The sequence below is a fragment of the Morus notabilis genome, unplaced genomic scaffold, assembly GCF_000414095.1.
Source record: "Morus notabilis unplaced genomic scaffold, ASM41409v2 Scaffold1499, whole genome shotgun sequence".
NCBI lineage: Eukaryota > Viridiplantae > Streptophyta > Magnoliopsida > Rosales > Moraceae > Morus > Morus notabilis.
The window spans coordinates 126728-151905 of NW_010360653.1; the positions used below are offsets into that span (position 1 = coordinate 126728).

Here is a 25178-nt window from a genome sequence, read left to right on the forward strand (position 1 = left end):
ATATAAATCGTTGAGCTCAAAAAAGCTTTTGGATTTGTGGAAGTCTTAGGTTTAATCATTGTGTTTATGGGGTAATGTGAAGTTTTCCCATGGCAACTGATTTAGATAATTCTTTTACAGCAGGGGAAGTCAGCGGTTCTCCCTGGAAAATATAAACCTATCAGCATCTCCCAAATCCACCCCAAGAAAAATATGCAGATAAAAATAAGTTAAAAAAAAAAAAGATAAAAGAAAACGTTATTTATATTGAAAGATCTTAACAAAAAAGAAAATAAAATTTTATCTTTTTAAGGAAGAATAATATGTGGAAAAATATGGGGTGTATGCAAGGGTATTTGTGGAATTATGTAAGTCTTTTATATTAAAAAGAAAATATACTTATATTTTAAATATTTTGGGGTGCTTTAAATAAAAACTTGGGTGTCAATAAAATTTCTCATAAAAATGATATGGGTGAATAAAGAAACTGTATAAGTGGTAGTGGGCTTAATTTACACGGGAGACCATGAATAAGCAAAAGGGCGCGAGCGCCTTTAGGGCGAGAGACTCAGAATCCAATCTGTCTGCAACGGGTGTCTTGTCCATAAACAACAAAAATTGATCCGGCTTATTGTTTGCTGAAGGCTTGGCGTTAAAGTTTGTTGTCCATCTTCAAGAGCGATTGTCTTTAACGTGTTGATGTATAAGCAAGGGGAGGAAAATCTAACATAAGGAAACTTAAGCTATGTCTGGGGAAAAGAAAGTAAATAGTTGAATCCTTTTTCAATAAAAATAAATAAATAAATAAAAAGGTTTAGATAGAAAGCATAAAAGTGAGAAAAGTAGAGGAGATGAATTCCCTCCAATCTCTCCATTGAGAAATTAAATTATACTTTGAAGGATCACCCAATCCACTCCCTCCTCTTCTCTCTCTTACCAAATAAGTATAGATACCAAAATCCTTCATAATCCCTTCACCCTTGTCCCTCCTATTTTTCCCTCCAACCAAACAAGCCTCTCCCTCTTTCTTTTACGTCCTACCAAACAAGGTGTTAAAGTCAGTTAAAATATCAATTCTGAGCTTCTAATTGCAAGTGGCGTTAGAAACGGGGGTTGTAGAGGCTCTTGGGAAAGATAATGTTCTCGTGTGAAATCCCACATCAAGGGTCAAAACAGAAAATATCCACAAGGCGATGCCCTTTAAACTAAGAGTCCTACTACAAGCAGTACCCAGAAAGAGAATCATTTTCCTTTCAGTAACAACAAAAGAAAATGAAAAAAAAAAAAACTGATTCGTCAAATCTGTCAAGCTCCGCAAGGTATAGATGATAGTCACTCTTCGCAAATAAATGAAACTAATACTCGTACAACTATTTGTTCTCAATGGCTATATTACATGAATATTTTCAAAAAAAAAAAAAAAAAAAAAAAAAAAAAAAAAAAAAAAAAAAACCAGTTTGGATGTGTGCAAAGACATCTAGATTACATGACCAAGTCAATGTTTAGCACAAATCAAACAAAAAATATAAAATAATAGATACAAGAGGAAAACATAAATCAATAATGGTATCAAATGCCATTCCCACTGCCGTAACCCAATTCAAATCAGATGATACGCCACTCCAAATCTTTCAACAAAGAACAAAACTAGGCGATGCACATCTGACAACATTGATCACTCCAGAGTCCAAACATGTTAAAGCTGAGAATTCCGATAGATCCACCATACGAGTGAGATTTTCTATGAAAAACATAGCTTAGGAGGAAAGTTGGAATCTGCCACTAGGCTTTTTTCTTCTCCATCCCTGCATTTCGTATAACCAATGCCATTAGGTTCAGATGGGAATCAACACGCACACAACTATAGACAAAAAAAGGTACGTTAGATACTTACAAAGGCAGCATAATACACAAAGGTCAATCCCGCAAGAACAATAAATGCGATTTGGAATACGTTGTACCTGTGATGAATTTATAAATAAAAAAAATGTCCAACCAAATTATACGGCGCACAAGCCTGGTCAGAATAAACTATAAAGCATCGAACTTCAAAGTATAGTACTCACTTGTACAGATATTTAATCCCACGAAGTGACTGTAAAGTGTGACCAAATATTTCCTGTGCTGCAGTTGCTTGAGCATAGTAAGCAAATGCTGTGGAGCAGAACTGGATCACACTGATATAAGACAAGATAAGAAACCACACTTTCAATAAAGGTTTGGATCTACGCATGTAATGACAGAATAACAATGGCCTGCAACCACTACACAATTCAATAAATCTCATCCCACTTATAACCTCTAGCTTCATCCACAACATAGTACATACAACTGTATATGTGAGCAAGCAGGAATACGTTTGTGTATAAAGCACTAAAATTGGTCAGCATCATGAAGCCAATACTTCTCTCTTTTCGTTTTAAGTGGTGACAGTACCGCTTAGCTAGAAAGGGCTGGCAATACAGAACCTAAGTTTTACCTCGCATATTATTAATTTGCACTACAGCATAGACTGACTCAAAAGATAATAATTAAAAGGGAAAAGCAGTGAAAACTTTTGAAAATGGCAAGTCTGTCAAAAATCAAAATATTAGCAAGCTAGGACAAATATGCTGGTAATAAATTTAATGAAAATGAAAAGAGAGCAAAAGATGCTAACCTGATGGAGCATAGGAGAATAAGTGCCACATTAAATAAAAATGAGTTCATAAGAGTGGCTCCCCACCTGGAAAGAAAACAGTATCAAACAATGTTAGAAAATACTAGGAAAAACTTTAATAACAAATAAGCAAGATTAAATAAGCAAAGACACCTAATCAAACTATGGTGATAATTAAGATGTATCGAGAAAGGAGGGAAAAAAAAAGGAAGATAAAACTGAAAATCAAATTACTTCATGGGATGGATTGTAATAAAAACTAATCTCAGGCCAAGCATCATTGCTCCGGCAATGACAGCCAACAGAAGGTAGAAGCAGAAGAATGCAAACGCAACAGTTCCCAAAAGACCTGGTTGAAAAGTATGAGATGTCAAAATTATAGTCGTAACTCACTAAACAGGCAATATGAAAGGGGAAAAAATGTCATAATAAGTATGATGAAATACCCCAAATATCATCCAGCTTGATGAAAACCTCATTCAGGAAAGCAGAAAGAGGAGGGTCAATCAACAAATATATGACGATATGAGCAACCCAAGCTATAGAAACAATCAACCTGACAACACATGATGCGAATTGTTGAGATAAATCAAACAAGAAAACTCATCAAATTCTCTGATAACTACAAGATATAAGGAAACAAAAATTATGGCACTGCATAACTAATTTTCACAATTTTTCTGACATGACAATTTAATGTCATCCAATGGAATACAGATGCAAACTCTGTCAAATGCTTAAAAGCCATTCCAAAACACCATCCTGCTCTTGTACTTGAAAATTATACTCTATAACTTTCAAAGCTGTAATGCTGGAATTTTAACGGGTTAAGTCTCTAGTACTATTAGTGCAAATAATTTAATGTCATCCAATGGAATACAGATGCAAACTCTGTCAAATGCTTAAAAGCCATTCCAAAACACCATCTACTCTTACTGCAATCACCTTCAGAGTATGGTAATTCCATAGATTCAGTGGCAAACCTTCAATGCGGATCCAACTATCTCTTGCCTCAATTTGTGCATATTTGCAGTAAGAGTAGATGCTCCATTGTTTCAGCGTAGCCTGAATTTCGGGATCAAAGCATTTTTGGACTGGAATTTCATGGGCTGGGCAAAAATTTAGTAATACAACAAAAAGAGGTGGACCAAAAAAGAGTCTCGAGAGGATTAAGCGTATGTACACAAGGCAGATCAGAGATTCAAGAAGCGGATCAATCAAGGTCATTCTTCAACAAGAAGCCCAGTTATTTACGCAGAGCAAATTCAGAACCGACTTTGGCAAAAGGTTCACTGCTCCAAGGAAAGGGCCGAGATGGATGTCGCTTTTCTAAAGTAAACCCTAAAAGGGCCAACGAATTTTCTATAGGAAAAATTGTTCGAGGGAATCATACAACTCGTTCTTCACAAAGGAAAGCATCAACGACAGGTTGATGGAGAGGGCTTAACAGGTCCAAAGGCTAAAGAGACAAGACCTAACATTTTCCGCAGCTTCTATGCAAAGGGCGATAGACGGAAAATATGGATGCCGAAGTCAAAGATGGTAGCGACTTGCGAAGAGACGGTGGGAATGATTGAGTCGGATGAAGATGTTATGGACAACGTGGGAAACAATTTCGGGCTGCCGGAATCATCGCTTGAGGATAGCAACAGTTCGGGAGATGATAAGGATGCATGGTCAGAAGGCGAGCCTCAAAGCGACAAGGACAGAGATAGCTTGGTGGGGATAGAAGAAATAAGGCTACTCCTAAATGACAATAATGAGAATTCGGCAAACACCACTCAGGTAAGTCTGGTTAACCATGACTTTAGCATGAACCGAGAGGCTGTTTGTGTCACACCCATTCAAATTTTGAGTCCTCCTAAATCCATCATGTTTAATTCTCATTCTTCTACTCCTATTCTGGGGATGGGTGGTGAGGGTAGTACGGAAGCTAGGGTGAGAGGTGTGGAACATCATTCAGAGGCTAGGCATTCTAAAGAGTTTCAGGGTGGTGGCAGTGAGAAGGAAAGCATAAATGGGCAGCCTAGAGAAGGGCTAGTGGAGGTGAATGGTAGGACCATTGAGTGGGGAGATGTTCTGGAGTTGGTGGAGAAAATGCAACTTAGGTTAGTGCCAAATGAACAAGGCAGGAAAGGAGACATAAGGAGTAACACAGTAAAAAAGAAAGGGGGAAATAGGGAATCACAAAACTCGACTTTGTTAATTACGAAAAGTCAGAGATGAAGAGGGGAACAAATGTTGGTAAATGAAGATAATGACTTGGAAAGTTAGGGGGAGTTGCTCCTATTTGAAAAGAGGGAGCATTAAGGAGGTAATCTGCAAGGAGAATCCTGACATAGTAGTTCTACAAGAGGTTAAAACGGAGGCAGTGGATAGGAAATTTATAGGAAGTATTTGGAAGTCGAGATTTAAGGAGTGGGTTTTTCTCCCATCAGTGGGCAGATCCAGAGGTATTTTAATAGTGTGGGATGTTCGAAAAGTGACCGTTTTGGAAAGTCTGATCAGCAAATTCTCTGTATCAATTCACATTCGGATGGAGGGATTAGAGGATTGGTGGTTTTCTGGTATCTATGGGCCAAACAATGCTTCACGTAGATTTTCATTTTGGGATGAGCTTGCAGGTTTGCAGGAGATCTGTGGAGACAATTGGTGTTTGGGAGGGGATTTTAATGTGGTGAGAAGTATTGATGAAAAAGCGAATAGTCCTACATTCATGCGAAGTATGAGGATGTTGGACGAATTGATAAATGAAATGGAGCTGATTGACCCTCCGCTTTCCAATGCATCGTACACTTGATCTAATTTCAAGGAAATTCCGATTTGTTGCCGATTGGATAGATATCTCTTTTCGGCTAATTTTGGTAATTTGTTTGAGTATATCAGGCAGGAAGTGGCGGTAAGGAGTGTATCGGATCATTGCCCAATAATATTGTCAACCAACCCGCCTTCTTGGGGTTCTACGCCATTTAGATTTGAGAATATGTGGTTGGAACATCGGCAGTTCAAAGATTATTTTTCTGGGTGGTGGAGGGAAGAGCAAACACATGGGTGGGCCGGCTACAAGTTTATGAGAAAATTAAAAAACATTAGACCCCATTTGAAGAGCTGAAATTTGGAGGTTTTTGGGGATTTAAGACTAGAGAAGACAAAGTTGTGCAAGAGGATCATGGAAATTGACGAGACAGAGGGCAGTATTGGTCAAATGATCTAATGGAGGAAAGTGTAAAGATAAAAAAGGAGCTGAATGGTTTGCTGTTGAAAGAGAAAAGGACAGCAAAGATGAAATCGAAGTTCACTTGGGCTAAGGTGGAAGATGCAAACACCAACTGTTCCATAAGTTAATGAATGCTCAAAGAGCAAGTAACACAATTACGAAGCTAGAATTGGTGGATGGCACGCTAATTGAAGGGGAAGACCCAATAGTGGAGGAAATTATTTCGCTCTTTAAAAATCTTTATACTGCTTCAGGAGGGTGTTGGAAAGGAATAGAAGGTTGGAATGGTGTCCAATATCAGTGGAAGAAGCGTTAGAGTTGGAGAAACCATTTGAAGAGGAAGAAGTTAGGAGAGTTGTTATGGGATGCGATGGGAACAAATCGCCGGGGCCGGATGGATTTTTCCTTTGCTTTCTTTCAATCTTGCTAGGAGATGGTAAAAGGTGAGCTTATGGAGGTGCTGGCGGAATTCCATTCAAATAGGGTGGTAAACAGTATCACTAATGAGACATATATAGCTCCAATACCTAAAAAGCTTAACTCGTGCAAAATTAGTGACTTTAAGCCAATCAGCCTTGTCACTAGTTTGTACAAGATAATTTCAAAGGTATTAGCTTCCCGTTTGAAAGATGTTCTGGAAAGAACAATCTCAGAGGCGCAAGGTGCTTTTGTAGCAGATAGACAAATTCTTGATATTGCTCTCATTGTGAATGAAGTGTTAGAAGATTATCGTGCTCGCGGGAAGCAAGGTGTTGTTTTTAAGATTCACTTCAAAAAAGCTCACGACCATGTTGAGTGGGAATTTCTGGATTTTGTTTTGGAGAGGAAGGGATTCGGTGAGAAGTGGAGGAAATGGATTCGAGGTTGCTTGTCCTTGGTATCCTTCTCCGTGATGATAAATAGTAGGCCAAGGAGAAAATTTAAAGGATCGAGAGGTTTGAGACAAGGGGACCCATTGTCTCCTTTTTTGTTCACTTTGGTGGCAGACACACTAGGAAGATTAGTGGATAAAGTCGTAAATCTTGAAGTAATTCGGAGTTTGGAAGTGGTTAGAGCAGGTCTTAAGGCATCCCATTTGCAATTTGCCGATGACACCCTTTTCTTTTTGGAAAATGGGGAAGAAAACTAATGCTCACTTATGACCGTTCTTGATGTTTTCTGTCTAGTTTCTGGTTTTACAATAAATTTGGGAAAAAGTGTCATATTAGGTATTAATATTGAAGAAGAGGAAGTCTTAAGTTTTGGCTGTGCGGTTGGCTCTTGAACAATCAAATACCTTGGTCTCCTGCTTGGTGGGAATCCGTTGTAATTCATCCTTTTGGGAACCGGTAGTTTTGAAAGTGACAAAGAGGCTTGAAGGTTGGAAAAAAGCTTTTCTGTCTCGCGGGGGAAGATTGACTCTCATAAGATCGGTTTTGTAATCTGTCAGGCCCCCGGTGAGGAAGGTCTACACCAGGAGGACCAAGGGTGGACTGGTGGGAGACTCAGGCCCAAATGGAACGGAGGAAAGGGGTTTGGGTGTCAAGACAGGCCCATCTCGGAATTCGAGTCTGGCTGAGGGAGGGGAAGCTGACGTGGGAAGTTAGTTAGAGAATCGGTGAGGTATTTGAAGGGAGGAAGGAGTGCTGTGAGGGGGGCATCATTTTTGGCTTAAGCTGGTTTCCATTTCCGTTTGTATTGTTGAGCTTCAAGTCAAGCTCATTTCTGTATTCCGGTGATTAGTTTAATAAAAATACCACTCAGAGGTTCTTCTTCCATTCATAACAGTAAATTCTAGTGTTAAGGCCAGGATTCTATCAATTTGGTATCAGAGCCGGCGATCCATGGCGTAGCACACTCCCACGGCGAGCACAACCGAGCGAGTTTCTAGCTTAGAAAGAGGTCTCGAGTCCATCAAGGAGACGGTTCAATTGATGGGAGCTATGGTGGACCACGTACCTCAGCTGCAGGAAGATCTTCACGTTCTGGGAACTCAGATAGGAGATGTGCAAGGGGCCCTCCACCGCTTGGAAACACTGTTGGGACGCCACCTTGAGACTCAGGTTCCAGCCCCACCGCGTCGGGAGGTGGGGCTTGACAGGGAACGGGGAAGGCAGAACGAGTCTCCGGACCAGGGCAGTGGATGGCAGGAGCACCGAGGAAGACGCCTGGAACTGCCGATCTTCCAAGGGGACGACCCCTATGGGTGGGTGTTCCGGGCGGAGCGCTACTTCGCCATTAACGGCGTTGAGGGGGAGGAAAGGGTGATGGCAGCGTCGATATGCATGGAGGGAAGGGCCCTCGGTTGGTTCCAGTGGCTGGACTCGTAGCACCCCTTCACCGAATGGCGAGATTTGAAGGCGGCAATCCTCCACCGTTTCAGCCGCACAAAGGATGGTGACCCAACGGAGCGTTTGATGGCTCTGCGACAAGAAGGCACGGTGGCGGAATTTCGCGACCGTTTTGAGGCTTTAGCAGCATCAATGAGAGGAATACCGGAACCCATTTGCCGGGGAGCTTTCCTTAACAGCCTCCGAGAAGACGTGCGGGCTGAGGTCAAATTACTGAGGCCCATTAACTTACAAGAAGTTATGGATTTGGCCCAGCAAATTGAAGAGAGGAACGAAGCAGTCGACCAGTTGAGGAGAGGTAAACCGGGCCGAGGATGGCGAACTGAGGGCTTGGGAAGGGAGATGGGCCCAAGCGAGCGGCCCAATACGCAACTAGGTCAATCTGGAAGCTTCCTTCAGTCCACTCCAGGTAAGGAGTCTAACTCATCTCCACGGTCTCGTCTTTGGTCTTCGCCGCAGTCAGGGCTGTCTGAGGGAGGGGCTGGGTTCAAACAGATGACGGATGAGGAGTACCAGCGCCGACGAGCCAAGGGGCTCTGCTACCGGTGCGATGAGAAGTTCAGCCCTGGTCACCGGTGTAAGAACCGGCAGTTACAGGTGCTTTTGGTGTCGGATGGAGTCGGAGAAGATGAAGAAGCCACGGAGGAGACAGAGGAAGCTCCGGCCGAGGAGATAGGGGGCATGGCTGGACTTTCCCTCAACGCGCTAATGGGGATTGCCCCTTCCGATACTATGAAACTGAAGGGGACCCTCGGAGACCGCGAGGTACTTATCTTAATCGACAGCGGGGCCTCGCACAATTTTCTCTCAGTGAGGGTCGTGCAGGAGATGCGAATTCCCTTGTCTACCACGGGTAGTTATGGCATCTAGGTAGAGAGCGAAACTTGTTTCAGGCAGAAGGGGTTGTGTAAGGGGGTGGAACTAGAAATCCAGGGCTATCGGCTGTGTGGGGATTTCGTACCTTTCAAATTAGGCTGTGCCGAAGTGGTGCTTGGCGTTTCCTGGCTGCGGACATTGGGGAAAATTAGGGCTAATTGGTGGGAATTCACCTTGAAATTCAGGGCAGCTGAGGGGTGGATTTGCTTGAAGGGGGATCCTACACTACGATGGGAACCAGTGAGTTTTCGTGCCCTCACTCAAAAATTCCAGGGTGAGGTGATGGGGACTTTGCTTGAAATCTGTGTTCTTGAGGGCAAGGAAGAGGGTGGGCAGGACATGCTGGAACCCGCCAACGTCCAATGGGTTTTAGCTCAGTTTTCAGACGTGTTTGCGACACCGGAAGGACTACCGCCAAGTCGCGCCCGAGATCACCAGATTATCCTCAAGGCCAGGGCTGAACCACCCAATATCAAGCCTTACCGATACCCCCAAGTGCAAAAAAAATGAGATTGAGAAATTGGTGTCAGAAATGTTGGCTTCAGGGATCATTAGGCCGAGCAACAGCCCCTTCTCCAGCCCAGTATTACTGGTCAAAAAGAAGGATGGAAGCTGGCGCTTCTGTGTCGATTATCGCGCCCTCAATCAGCTTACCGTGCCAGACAAATTTCCGATTCCGGTCATCGACGAACTGTTGGACGAGTTGCACGGGGCCGCTGTGTTTTCGAAGTTAGATCTGCGGGTAGGTTACCATCAAATACGAATCAAGGAATTCGACGTGGAGAAGACGGCATTCCGGACGCACGAAGGCCACTATGAATTCTTGGTCATGCCGTTTGGCTTGACCAACGCTCCAGCGACGTTTCAGGCGTTATGAACAAGGTATTTCAACCCTATTTGCGCCAATTCGTTTTAGTATTTTTCGACGATATTTTAATTTATAGTCGAACATGGGAAGAACACAAAGAACACGAATAACACCTCGTGGTAGTCTTGGGCGTTCTGAGGAAGGAGCAGCTATTCGCAAACCGGAAGAAATGCGTTTTTGGACAGCAACAATTGGAGTACTTGGGGCACGTGATCTCGGCAGCAAGGGTGGCCGCTGATCCAGCCAAGGTGGAGGCCATTCTATCTTGGCCCACACCCAAGAACGTACGGGGAGTTAGGGGATTCCTAGGATTTGCTGGTTATTACCGGCGTTTCGTTCAGAATTTTGGATGGCTGGCAAAGCCCATGACCGACTTGCTCAAACGGGGCGAATTCCGGTGGACCCCAAAGGCAGGGGCTGCCTTTGAAGCGCTGAAGCTGGCTATGACTACTCTCCCAGTCCTTGCTATACCGGATTTCTCCAAGCAGTTTGTGGTAGAAACAGATGCTTCTGGCTCGGGAATTAGGGCAGTGTTAATGCAGGGGGGTAGGCCAATTGCATTTTTCAGCAAGGCGCTCTCAGACACTTCTAGGCTCCGGTCTGTCTATGAACGGGAACTTATGGCGGTCGTGTTGGCTGTCCAAAAGTGGCGCCATTACCTCCTTGGCGGGCACTTTGTGGTACGCACCGACCAGCAGAGCCTCCGGTTCCTCATGGACCAGCGACTGTTACCTCCGGAGCACCTCCGCTGGGTTATTAAGCTCTTCGGGTATGACTTCGAGCTAGAATACAAGCAAGGGGCGTCGAATCGTGTGGCTGACGCACTTTCTAGACAAGGGGCAGACACAACGGTGGAGTTAGCGGCCATCTCCATTCCGTAGCTAGTTAATTGGGCTGAGATTAGGCGGGAACAACGGCAAGACGACGAATGCGCTGCTTTGTTACAAAAACTCGCTAAAGGCGAGGAGTTGGCCGCGGGTTGGTCCCTGCATCAAGACTTGTTGTGTTACCAAGGTAGAGTCTGTGTTACCAAGGTAGAGTAGTCCTTCCTAGGCAATCTCCGTGGATACAACGCATGTTGCACGAATTTCATGACTCGGCGTTAGGGGGTCATTCCGGTTTTCTGCGCACTTATAAACGAGTGGCGCATAACTTGTTCTGGCGGGGAATGAAGGAAGATATACGTCAGTATGTTGCTCAATGTTCCATTTGCCAACATTCGAAGTATGAGGCCATGACCCCCGCAGGATTGCTCCAATCGCTGCCGGTACCGGAGAGGGTGTGGGAAGATATCTCCATGGACTTCATAGGGGGGTTGCCACGGTCGCAAGGAATTGATACGATTTTGGTGGTTGTGGACCGGCTGGCTAAGTACGCTCATTTCCTGCCACTCTCACCCGTTCACAGCCAAGAAAGTGGCTGAATTGTTTGTTCGTGAAGTAGTCCGGCTCCATCATCACCGATCGAGACCCCCTCTTCATGAGCTTCTTTTGGCGCGAGTTATGTCGTATGCAGGGAACCAAGCTGTACCGCAATTCGACGTACCACCCTGAATCTGACGGCCAAACCGAGGTTGTGAACAGGTGTTTGGAAGTGTACCTCCGCTGTTTCGCAAGTGATCAACCTCGCTTGTGGCTCCACTACTTACCATGGGCAGAATTCTGGTTCAACACCAACTATAATGCGTCCACGCGGCATTCCCCCTTTCAGGTGTTGTATGGCCACGATCCTCCCACTGTTCACCGCTTCCAGGACTCCCCTTCGGCAGTGGAAGATGTCAACCTCCAGTTGCAGCAAAGGAATGAGTTCCTCGATATTCTTAGGGGCAATCTCGTGCTTGCACAGCAGTGCATGAAGAAGTTCGCAGATAGTCACCGTCGGGATCTTTCCTTTTCGGCCGGTGACCGTGTTCTGCTCAAACTCTGCCCCTATCGCCTCAAGTCCCTGGCCCGTCGACCCAACGAAAAGTTGGCTCCATGATTTTATGGACCATTTGAAGTTTTGGAGAAGATCGGAGAAGTGGCCTATCGTCTCAAGCTTCCTGAGGACGCACGGATTCATTCTGTTTTCCATGTCTCCCAGCTGAAACCTTTCAAGGGGGATGCACTCCAGCACCAACCACTTCCCCTGCAGCTCTCGGATGAGATGGAGTTGCAGGTCGAGCCTTCCGAGGTCCTTCGTGGCAGATGGACTTCTGTTGGTGGGAAACGAGTCGCTGAAGTGCTGGTTCAATGGAAGGACCTGCCGGATTGGGAGGCCACCTGGGAGCTTTTGGAGGTGTTTCAGGCTCAATTTCCTCATTACAACCTTGGGGACAAGGTTGTCTTCGAAGGGGGGAGTATTGTCAGGCCCCCGGTGAGGAAGGTCTACACCAAGAGGACCAAGGGTGGACTGGTGGGAGACTCAAGCCCAAATGGAACGGAGGAAAGGGGTTTAGGTGTCAAGACAGGCCCATCTGGGAATTCGGGTCTGGCTGAGGGAGGGGAAGCTGACGTGGGAAGTTAGTTAGAGAATCGATGAGGTATTTGAAGGGAGGAATGATTGCTATGAGAGGGGCATCATTTTTGGCTTAAGCTGGTTGTTAGGAGGTTGTGGGATTCCTCGAAAATCCCTCTCTATCCCTTTTGTATTACTGTAATTTCCATTTCTGTTTGTATTGTTGAGCTTCAAGTCAAGCTCATTTTTGTATTCCGGTGATTAGTTTAATAAAAATACCACTCAGAGGTTCTTCTTCCATTCATAACAGTAAATTCTAGTGTTAAGGCCAGGATTCTATCATAATCCCTACCAATTTATTTCTTATCATTGTTTAGAATTCCCAAGGGAATAGCGGGATCCATTGAAAAACTTATGAGGGATTTTTTTTGGGAAGGCAACGAGAAGTCAAATTCTGATCACCTTATTGCTTGGGAGGAAGTTTGCAAGCCTCAAGATAAAGGTGGTCTGGGGATAGGTAATTTAGTTTTTCGAAATAAAGCACTGCTCGCTAAATGGTTGTGGAGATTTCCAAGGGAGAGTGAAACGCTTTTATATGGAAGCACATTCGGTGGTTGGTGGTCAGGGGTCAGCAATAGAGTGACATTTAGATGCCCTTGGAAGGCAATTCAAGAAGTAAAAGTTGAGTTTTCTGCCAATGTTAGTTTGTAGGTAGGGGATGGGAGTAGAGTGAGATTTTCGGAGGACGTTTGGGTTGGAGGGCCTTCCTTTTCTAATCAATTTCCGGGACTATATAGAATTTCCAGTGTCCAAAATGAATCAATTATTTCCTTTCATTCATGTGATGTTGATAATAATTCGTCATGGAATTTTCATCTACGTAGGGATCCTAGTGAAAGAGAACTGGAAGAGTTCACGGAATTATTGGGTTATTTAGAGGGGGTAAGATTGAGCGGTCTTAACTCTGATAGGTGGGAGTGGGATTTAGAGAGTTCGGGCCTGTTTTCTTGTATATCTTTTTTTCCCGTTCCTGAAAGATCACCAATCATTCCCTCCATTTCAGTTTTCTCATTTCATTTGGAAATCCTTAGTTCCTCTAAAGTCAAGAGTGTTTAACAGGCTACTTGTGTTAAGTAAACTGAATAATCAGGACTTGATGCAAGGGAGGAAACCATGTCTCTGTCTTTCTCCTAGCTGGTGTGTTCTTTGCAAGGAAGTTGGCGAGTCGCTGGATCATATCTTCCTTCATTGCCCCTTTTCCCTGAATATTTGGAACCAAGTGCTACGGGAATTTGGTTTTTCAATGGTAATTTATTAATTGGGAGAAACAGACTTTGCAGGAATCTTTGGAATGTTGTTGTATTAGCCGTTACTTGGTCATTGTGGCTAGAAAGGAACTACAGAATGTTTGAAGACACTGAGGAGGATAGTAAAGTAGTGTGGGATAAATTAATGTCCTGGGTAGCCTTATGGCTTTATCAAACTAAAGGCTTTTCTGGGTTTTCTTTTGCAGATCTGTTAAAGGGGATGGGACTTGGTTTTTCAGTAATTAGGGCTGTTCAGTTTAACTTTTCTTTCTTGCTTCAGTCTATCAGTTTTGTATTTCTGGTTCTGTTGGACTCCTTGTCCCCTCTTATCATTAATAAAGTCGTTTCTTATTAAAAAATATATAAATAACTTTCAAAGTTGTAACATCTCCCGGAGGTCATAGTAGACAAATTTCAAAACTGAAATATCATACCAACATCAAATGAAATCTCTAGAATAGTTCTATACAAACATAAAATGAGATGTGACGTCCTTTCAATAATAACTTATTTATCATGCTAGGAACCTCCATGTGACAAAGCAAAAGTCAAAGAAGCTCATCGAGTGTTTTTTTTATTACTTTCCAATTATTTTTCAGTGCAAAACCTTTTTTTTCATCTATAAGCTAACCAAATGCTCTCAAAATGATATAACTCTAAACCCTGCGTGCAAGAAATACCTAAAAGATAAGAAAAGCTTTTTTTATAAGGAAAACACCTTTATTGATGAAAATCAATTGCAGGTATAAGAGGATAAGGTATCCTCACTGCCATAAGAAATAGGAAAGTAAAACTGGAAAATGTAACAGGTGAACTAACAGCTATTCAGAATAACTGCAGATAAACCTGCCAAAATTATGTTAAAGCCTTGTGCAGTGAATAGATATAGCAGCACTCACCCCAAGATTCCCAAAACAAGTTTCGCCAAGTAACCAAGAACAGTCAAAGCCCAAGTAGTCTCGGCCTGAATTCAACCAAATAAATCAGCAAAGTTATAAAAGTATAAAAATAATTGTTAAGCAGAAAAAGAGGTATACAACCATGTGTTTTCCCGCATTACCTTCTCTCCCTGTGGGTACATCTCTTCCAGAAGCTTCACGTCTTCTTCCAACTGAAGCAATTCCTGTTAAATTAAGCAAGCATAATGTGACTTCCAACGACCGCATAGCCTATCTTTTCAAGATGTTACAGCGACCAATTTACAACCCCATGTATAAAACCATTGTTAAGACACATTTATCCAAGTGACGTAGCAATAAGTGCTGGTATCGCACACAATATGAAGCATTGTTCTTTCAAATGAATGACACATCGTACATTATGGTCTTACATCATATTACGGTGCATACTGCATGGAAGAAAGCTTATTGTCACGCCCGATTTTCCCTTCGCTCCGCTACGAGGTTTTCCCACAAAGACATGGGCATTTTTGTCATTTCACGAGGTTCTGGAGGGCTCCATAATGCTCTAGGCTTGTAATATCTACTTAGCTCTTCTGGCTGCTTCTAGGCTAAGTTTACTTAAGGGATAAGTACTTCATGGATAAGTTTTACCCTTTAGCCCCTGTTTGGAATCGGTTTTGAAACCGTTTTTCATGAAAATCGAGGCACCGAAAATGGAATTGATTCCCAAACCGCGTTTGGTGCATTAATGGAATTGAAAATGAGATTGGAAATGGTCTTTCTGTTTCTCTTATTTCCATTGTTTTTTGAAAACGGTTTTTTATCGTTTTCCTTTTTTCATTTCCGTTTTCATCTCTCTCTCTCGTCTGTCATCACAATCGACCACCGTCCGTCGACATCCGCCACCAAGTGTCAGCCAACCTACTCCTCGTTCCCTGAAATTCCCGTTTTCCTGGTGTTGCCGAGATTCTGGCGTTGTCGAAATTCCCGTCGACGTCCGCCACCAAGCGTCAACTCGAGATTCTGGTGTTGTTGATCTTGGCGATCTTGAGCCTATTCTCGGATTTGTTCTTCGCAAGGAGTCTGATCTCCATGGCCGCTTGCTTCTGGTCCTCAATCGAACAGGACTCGAGGTTAGAGACGAGCTGTCGGACTAGCTCGTGGGAGTTATCCGTTGCGCAAGCAATCAATAGCCACCGACTCTATTTAACTCTTTTACCGCATCACAACGACGCGGGACGCTGCGATGGAGGATATGTAAAAGCTGGGAAAATCGCACCTGGTAGTTCATTTGTCAATTTGGTAGGATTTGGAGTGATACAGTGAAGTGATGAATGAACAAATAAAAGCTAAAAACATGGAGGAGATAGAGAGAGAGAGAGAGAGAGAGAGAGAGAGAGAGAGAAGGAGAGAGAGAGAGAGGGTAGTAGAGTGAGAGAGACAGAGACATTAACACCTGGACTAAGCTCTTGGGGCCTAGACTTACACGTGCACATAACTGACCACACCAAATCTCAGTCGTGTGAGCACGTGCAAGGGTCTCTTCTCTTTAAGCGCGTGCATGGAAAGTTTGTTGCTCCAAACAGAGTTTCAATTTTTTCTCATTTTGAAAACAATCTCAAACTAAAACTACCAAACGCATTTTCAATAATAATTCTAAAATGAAAATGAAAACGTTTTCATTTCCATTTTCATACAGAAAACAAAATCATTTTGAAACGAGTTCCAAACGCACCCTTAGTTTTTGCACGCAACCGTTAGATCAGCGCCATGTGTTTTGATCCGGGTCGTCCGTCTGAGAGGCTTCATTTGTATATCCCTTAGAAAATTTGTAGTAAGAGCTCTTGTAAAGCATTCTTAAGATACTTAGGCCTCGTTCAATTCGCAGATTCAAGTTGAGATGTAATTTTATGTGAGAGCTTTTCACTATAGTAGAAAAAGTTAGATGTGACTTCTTGTGAAAGCTTTTAAATGTAGCAAAATTGGAATTGAAAATTTGAATTGGTGAAATGAACGAGGCCTTAATGAAATTCTACTACTTTCTCACTTTCTCGAGTTCCTTCTCTTGTCGCTTTACTTTGATTTTGCTAGCCTTGCGTTTGTGTGAATTAGGCTTGTTAGCATAGCTCAGGAGTGCTAACGCAGCACGGTCGCCATGTGAGAAGAAAAGGTCTTTGACAAGTGGTATCAGAGCCGGATTGACATGATGGTGAAAAACAACAAGAATGTTGTTGGCTCGTCAGAGATGGAGATCACGCAGGAACAACGAGGTCATGAGGAAACGGTCGACCCTACGACTCCAAGACTACGAAGTAGATCCAAAGATCTCATTTATAGCTTTGATTCACATATGCCCTGCGTGGAGGAAAGCGTGGGTGGCACAGGTGCCCAGATGAACGACCTTTACCAGCAAGTCTAAGGCCTTGAGGCGGAAGATGCCGAGATCCACACTGCAATGAAGGCCGTGATGGTCCAACTAGAAGAGACCTTGTGAGCGGAGATGGGGAAGATGCATGACCAGCTCATGGGGGAGCTTTCCAAGGTGTGTGAAGTATTCCAATACGAGCTCAACAGCACCATAGCCCGGTTGGAGGACTTGCAGGGTGACGTTGCACTTTGCAAGCGCCATGTCCGTTGGGTCAAGCACCACAGTCGAGGCTAGGAAGGTCGATGTGCCGAAGCCAAAGACCTTCGCGGGATCACAGAGCGCAAAAGAAGTAGACAACTTCTTGTGGGGGCTAGAGCGATACTACAGAGCTGTCAGCATCACGGAGGAGGCCTCCAAGATTCACACTGCAGCTTTGTATCTCACCGACACCGTCGTGCTATGGTGGAGGAGAAGGCGTGGAGACATCGAGAAAGGTCTGTGCACCATCTCTACTTTTTATGACTTTAAAAGGGAGCTTAAACGACAATTCTATCCCGAGCATGCCGAGGAAGAGGTGAGAGCTCGCTTACAAAGGTTGAAGCAGTCAGGGAGCATCTGTGACTCCATCAAAGATTTCACCAACTAAGTGCTTGAGATCCCAGACCTGTCCGACAAAGACTCACTCTTCAACTTTATGGATGGACTTCAACAATAGGCCAAGACCGAGCTGAGGCGACGTGGAGTGCCGTAGCTGAGAGCCTTATCAATTACACTGGTCAGAAAGAGTCCACCAACAAGCCAAAGGATAAGAAGAGTGGCCAAGCCAAAGGTGGGGGAGATAGGGGCCAATGCAAGGAGGGCAACCAAGAGTCCAACCCATCAAAGAACAAGGACTCGTCCTCATGGAAAGGCAAAGAAGAGGGAAAGCAGAAGGACAATCAGGGCTCAGGCAGGCAGCCATCGAACAAGTGCTTCATTTGTGATGGCAACCATTGGGTTCGAGAATGCCTACAGCGACAAGCCCTTAATTCGCTCCTAGCAAAGCATTGAGAGGAGAAAGGCACCAATGGAGGCGACAACGGCGCACACATGAGTTCTTTGCAGCTGCTCAATGTTATCCAGTCCACCCCAAAAACGGAAGCCAAGGGGTTGCTCTATGTGGACGTGGCCATCAATGGGAAGGCCACAAAGGCCACGCTCGACACAGGTGTGTCTCACAATTTTGTCTCTGTTGATGAAGTGAGCAAGTTAGGTCTTAAGGCAACAGGTGGAGGGGGCTCCATCAAGGCGGTTAACTCAGCAGCACGACCCATTCATCGTGTAGCTCGAGGGGTCAAGGCCAACCTTGGTGCATGGTCTGGCCATGTTGATTTCTCAATGGTTCCGATGGACGACTTCAAGGTTGTCCTAGGATTGGAGTTCCTTGATCGCGTCAAGGCAATCCAAGTGCCATTCACCAACAACATGTGCATTATGGATGGCAACACGGCTTGTGTGGTACCGACGGCTAGGTCCACGAAGCAAGAGACAAAGGTGCTTGCAACGTTGCAGTTCAAAAAGGGCGTAAGAAGGGACAAAGAAAGCAACTTCGCTATCCTTAGCGAGTACGATGACGGGGAGGTAAAGCCCAACATGGTCGAGCCAAAAGAGGTCGCAGCCGTACTTTAGGAGTTCAAGGACGTTGCACCCTCAGAGTTGCCAAGGCGATTGCCACTGAGAAAGGGAGTAGACCATCATATTAAGTTGGAGTCAGGCACGAAGCCACCAGCCATGAGTGCCTACCATATAGCACTGCCAGAGTTAGAGGAGCTTAAGAGGCAGTTGAAAGAGTTGCTCGATGCATGGGACCAGCAATATGAGTCACGAAAAGACAACAAAACTAAAAAACGACACGAATTTCGTGGATTAGGATTGAGGAAAAAAAAAGTTTGGGTCAGAATTAGGTCGACCTAAAATTGACACGAAAAACACATGTCAATTTCGGGTTGGACCTGCCTAACTTGAAAACAACACGAAACTCGTAAAAAACTAAAAAATATATATATTTTTCATTACATATTTTAAATTTTATTATGAACTTGTGATATCATGATGTTATACAAAAAATCTTATACCATTATTTGCTTAATTTTGACGGATGTTATTGTATTTTAGAGTGTTATGGGTTTTAAATTATTTTTAATATGTAAAAAAACTAAAGAAAAGTATAATTTTCGTGTCAATTTCGGGTTCACGAGTCAATTTCGTGTCGTGTCATGTAAACCCGTAAAGTGGTCGTGTCGTGTTCATGTCAAAACACAACACGAACACGACACATGACACGAATTATCACCCCTATCGATGCAAGATTCATCAAACCCTCTAAAGCCCCATTTGGTGCGCCAGTCCTATTTTAGAAGAAGGATGGTTCGTTACGCATGTGCATCGAATATTAGGCCCTCAACAAAATCACTGCGAAGAACAAGCATCCCATTGCTTAGATTGTCGATCTCTTGTCATGCACGCTACTTTTCGAAGTTGGATTTTCATTTGGGGTACTACCAGTGCACATTGCAGGAGGAGATGAACCCTGCACATTGCAGGAGGAGATGAACCCAAGACCACATGCGTCACGGGGTATGGTTCTTACAAATTCTTAATCATGCCCTATGGACTGACCAATGCACCTGCTACGTTTTGTACTTTGATGAACAAGCTATTCCATCCATACCTCGATCGATTCGTGGTCGTCTACTTGGACGACATAGTGGTGTATAGCAAGACTTTGGAAGAGCATGTCGAGCACTTGCATGAAGTGTCCAAGATTCTACGGGAGAACCAGCTATACATCAAGAAGGAGAAGTGTTCCTTAGCCAAGTCGGAGGTAATGATCTTGGGGCACAAAATCAAGGATGAGAAGCTGATGATGGAGGATGGCAAGGTGCATGCCCTCCAAGCTTGGGAGCCGCCCATGAAGGTACATGAGTTGAGACCCTTTCTCAGGCTGGTGAACTATTATCGCCACTTTATCAAGGCTATTCGGTGAGAGCTACTCCATTGACGGAGCTTCTAAAGAAGAACGAGCCGTGGGAATGGACACCAAAGTGTCAAGATGCCTTTGAAGATTTGAAAAAGACAATCAGCGAGAAGCCCGTACTTAGCCTACGGACCACACGAAGCCATCCGAGGTACACACTGATGCTTTTGAATTTGCCATTGGAGGTGTTCTTATGTAGGATAGGCATCCGATTGCTACCGAGTTGGAAGCTCAACGAGACTGAGAGGTGCTACATGGTGCAAGAAAAGGAGATGACTGCCAACATTCATCGCCTTAGAGTGTGGCGACACTACCTCCTGGGGTCTAAGTTCGTGATCATGACCGACAACGTTGCAACAAGCTACTTCTAGACCCAAAAGAAGCCGAGTCCAAAGCAAGCTAAATGGCAAGACTTCCTAGCCAAGTTTGACTATGTCATGGAGTATATGCAAGGAAGGGTGAACGCGGTCGCCGACGTGCTAAGCCGAAAGGCGGAATTGTCAAGCATCAGCCAAGTCAGCAGCCCACTACTGGGAGGATCAAAGAGGGGTTGCAGCAGGAGCCGCTTGCCCAAAGTATCATTGCCTTGGTGAACGCAGGAAGTATCATTGCCTTCGTGAACGAAGCAAGACCCGACAGTTTTGGCTAGCCGATGGCTTACTCTACACCAAAGGCAACCGCATCTATGTACCAAAGTGGGGCAACTTGCGAAAAGAGTTGATCAAGGAGTGTCATGACTCCTTATGGACGGGCCACCCAAGTGTGCAACGCACACTCGCTCTTTCGAAGTCTACTTACTATTGGCCCAGGATGGGAGAGCATCTCGATGGACTTCATCACTTGGCTGCTGAAGTCGGAGAGGTTTGGGAGCATCATGGTCGTGGTGGACGGGTTTAGCAAGAATACACCTTTCATCGCGGCACCAACCGACTGCCGAAGCGACGGTCAGACGAAGCGCATCAACGCCCTCTTAGAGCTTTACTTGCGTCACTACGTGAGTGCCAACCAACGGGATTGAGCCAAGCTTTTGGATGTGGCATAGTTTTCTTACAACTTGCAACAAAGCAAGGCCACCAACCGAAGTCCCTTTGAGATCATCATGACGCAGTAGCCTACCACACCTTTGTCCCTTGCCACTCGTTATGAAGGGAAGATTCCTATAGCATTTCAATTTACCAAGTTGGCATGAGCAAGCGGAGTTGGCTCGTGCGGCGTTCCATAAGGCTGCAAAGCGAATGAAGAAATGGGCGGACAAGAAGCGGAGGCACGTCGAGTTCAAAGAAGGCGATCTTGTCTTAGTGAAGCTTTTGCCACAACGATTCAAAGACCTTGAGGAAGGTGCACAAGGGCCTAGTGCGCAAGTACATGGGGCGATTTCCGGTGATCACGCGAGTTGGCAAAGTTTCCTACAAACTCTAACTTTCATTGAAGTTGAAGATTCATCCAGTCTTTCCATGTGAGTTTGTTGAAGCCATACAATGAAGACATGGAAGAACCCTCGCGCGGAGTTTTCTTAAAGAGCGCCAATTGCCATAGTCACTTCCTTCGACAAAGAAGTAGAGGAAGTGCTTGTTGATCGAGTGGTTTGACGAAGGGGCATGCCGAGCTATCGCGAGTACTTCATCAAGTGGAAGGGGCACCGAAGCTAGCTGGGAATCTGAGGATGCACTTTGGCGATTCAAGGACCAGATCCAGCACTTCAAGAATAACGCGACAAGGGCGTTGCGATATTAGGTGGGGAAGAATGTCACGCCCGATTTTCCCTCCGCTCAGCTACGAGGTTTTCCCACGAAGACATGGGCGTTTTTGTCATTTCATGAGGTTTTGGAGGGCTCTAGAATGCTCTAGGCTTGTAATATTTTAATATTTACTTAGCTCTTAAGATTGCTTCTAGGCTAAGTTTACGTAAGGGAGAAGTACTTCATGGATAAGTTTTATCCTTCAATTTTGCGTGCGATCGTTAAATCAGCGCCATGTGTTTTAATCTGGGTTGTCCGTCCTAGGGGCCTTGGCCGATAAATAGGGGTACTCCCTTCATTTGTACATCCATCAGAAAATTTGTAGTGAGAGATCTTGTAAAGCATTCTTGAGATACTTAATGAAATTCTGCTACTTTCTCACTTTTTCGAGTTTTCCTTCTCTTGTCCCTTTACTCTGATTTTGCTAGCGTTGAGTTTGTGTGAATTAGGCTTGTTAGCATAGCTCGGGAGTGCTAACACCGCCCGGTTGCCTTGCGAGAAGAAAAGGTCCATGACATTATGCCTACGTGTGAAATGGACTTTCACAGTTAAATCAGTTGATAGTCATATACCTTCTCTACAGCCTTCACATTTTTACGCCATTTTCTGCCCTTAGAGCCACTTCTTTCTTCTTGATGGAGCGCATCAGCTGCTTTCTTCAATTCTCTTGCCTTCTTAGCTAGTTCGGTTGCTTCCTACAGTACATCAAAATTCAAGGACAAATATTAACAAGTAACCACATCGAGCACGGGCTATCAGCATATAGCAATAAAGAAAATGAAGAATTACCTTGATATACTGTGAACGAGTAATAACAGCCTTCGGACGCCGAATGAATGAAAAAATGAGCCCCAGTGGTAGACAAGCAATACCAACCCCTCCAAATATCTGTATAGTATAGGAGGAAAGTGAATGCAAAATTTCTTGAAGTAGGCAAAAGGTACATCTATTTAAAATCTAATGAATTAATTTGCTCCATTAGATCAGAGATGGTAACACATTGTTTATTGCATACAAAAATACACCTTTTCAATATGCCAAAGAGAGAACCATTTATGTCCAGTGTCCCTGTATCTACTTAAGTATTGGACCTTAACTTTTGGAATTCAAAGTTATCATTTTATAAAATTACAAACCAAACATTTTTTTTTTTTTTTTTGAGGAAACAAACTAAACATTCAATAACAATTTATCACATATATTATATTCAAGAAAGAACTTACAGAGAAAAGAACAGATCCGACTATGGTAGCAAGAGCAACAACATATTCTGGAAAGGTCGTACGCATGGTCCATGTCTTCTCCGATGAAGCATTACTAGTATATGCAGAGCACTATAGAAAGGAGGAAAGAGGAGAAAAGGGGAGAAAAAAAAAACAGCCAGTAATAAGAAAAAGGGTTAACACATTAACTAAAAGAACAGCAAATCAAATGACAACAAATAACCACATAAAATGTATCAGATACATAAAGGAATACCATATGGAAAATTGAAACAACATGATCTATGTCCAAGTTCAAACCTGACGTGATCCACCTATACATTGTTGACCACTAGAGAAGCTCCATTCACCAGTAAAAGAAGTTGTGGTGGAAGAGAGGTGCCTAACAGTGAAATCCACCTCTCCAATAAGCCCTGATATGAGAAAACCATCAAAAAGACCAAACAAGAAAAAGCAAGAGGAAAACCAAGAGAAGTTAAGAGAATATGCAAGCAATTACCTAGCAAGAATGTTAGGCAGAATACGCAAAATGAATAAAAAAAAATATCCTCATTTACGAGGCATTGTTAATGTAATTACTTTTTAAAGAAATAAAACTTTGTTATAAAAATCATAAAGTACAAAGAACTCCAAACAGGAAAACGGAGGGTCCGCCAATTAAAAAAAACAAAACAAACAAAATTTTTAAAGAAACAGACATCAGGAAGAGCCACTTCCTAACCAAAACTGACATATTACAAATTCTTCATCGTTAGACAACCATAGAGCAACCCAAAACTTATGTGTTTATGATGCTAGTTTTCCTAGAATTTGAGCCTGTGATCACTCCCTTAACCCACCCCACCCTTACCAACTAGGCTAGCACTAGTTGATAAAGCAATTAAAATTTCACTTGCTCCAAAAGTTCACTTGTTGTCTAACAATGTAAATACATTTGCAATACATGGAGCAAATGAATAATGTTGAAAGATGGTGCATATTTGAAGATTGTGAAGACAAAACGAACACCATACAAAAAGAATAGATACCTCAAAACCACACGCACATTTCTTATTTATTTCAAGCGGGCAAACAATGGCATTTTCCATCTATTTCCAAGTAAGCTATACAATGTCTTAGTTAGTGATCAACCATAAATGTTCACATCTAAGCTCGGAAATGCGTATGAATTACTAATCCGAGTAATCCCATTAGTAAAGCAATTCCAAATAAATACTAGAAATAATCCACCTCAAAAGCTCAATATTCAGTTCATGAAAAGATCATTCAACAACCGAAAAACCCAAAACATATACAATGACACCAAAAACTTTCAATAAACTTACCGTATAAGATTCCGAGTACTAGACCGCACACAATGGCGGTTGTCACCACCCAAAGCAACGCGCTTTTGATCCTTTTTCCAATACTCCTGCCAAAAAAAAAAAAACATTAGCCATTGATTCGAAACCCTAGAAATTAAGCACATTACATTTCCCATGTCTATTTTAACAACATTAAGCAAAAAATAAAAAATAAAAAATAAAATAGACGAAACAAAGGTCCATACTTGTCCTGGTCCCCTTCGTAGTAGAACATTGCGAAGGGAATAACGAAGAACACGAGAACCGCGTCGAGGATGTAAACGGCGAGCCACAGATCCTTCATCGGGAGCGTGAGATTGCACGCGCCGTTGTATATCGCGTGACGGCAGGCCTGCCGGTTGGCGACGTCCGCCGGCAACATCAGGATGGAGATGGCGGCGACGGAGAGGCCCAAAACGACGATAAATTTGGGGAAATACGCCTGGTTCGCATCGTCGGGATGCTGGTAATTCACCAGAAGGTAAATGTTGAAGAGAAAGACAATGACGCACACGACAATGGCGACGATTACGAGCGCCAAATTGAAATCGCCCATGGCGTTCCAACGCTTTCGATTCGAACTCGAATCGAAGAAATATTGAACAAAATTAGGGTTTTCTTTTTCGATTTGAATAAGGATTTTTGGTGGATCTGTTTTTTTTTTTGTTTTTTCTTTTTCTCTTTTTTTCGATGGGAGAAAAAGAGGAAAGTTTCCGGTGAGGTTATTTGGGTTAGTGACGTGTGGGAAATGTAATGACGCTTTTGTACTCAGGGAAACTGTCTATTGGCGAGAGAAATTACGAAAATTATCAGGAGGTGGATTGGGGTTTAATGTAAATTACGGAAGTTGGCCGTGAAGAACATCGAAACAGCCTGTCGAGGCCTCGAGGGAGGGTGTATTTGATTTGTTTTTTA

General features: G+C 43.5%; 1 protein-coding gene across 1 annotated transcript; it reads right to left on the reverse strand.

Annotated features, from left to right (window-relative positions):
• Nucleotides 1-1340: 1340 nt before the first annotated feature.
• Nucleotides 1341-25178, reverse strand: LOC21391618 (LIMR family protein At5g01460). The gene is made up of 14 exons (XM_024164827.1): nt 24470-25178; nt 24246-24331; nt 23221-23333; nt 22921-23031; nt 22487-22585; nt 22270-22392; nt 14733-14795; nt 14572-14636; nt 3085-3194; nt 2873-2987; nt 2639-2704; nt 2046-2156; nt 1874-1940; nt 1341-1784 (listed from the first exon to the last, which is right to left on the reverse strand). Exons 1-14 carry the CDS (start codon nt 24817-24819, stop codon nt 1737-1739), a joined length of 1527 nt encoding a protein of 508 aa, XP_024020595.1. The 5' UTR covers nt 24820-25178; the 3' UTR covers nt 1341-1736.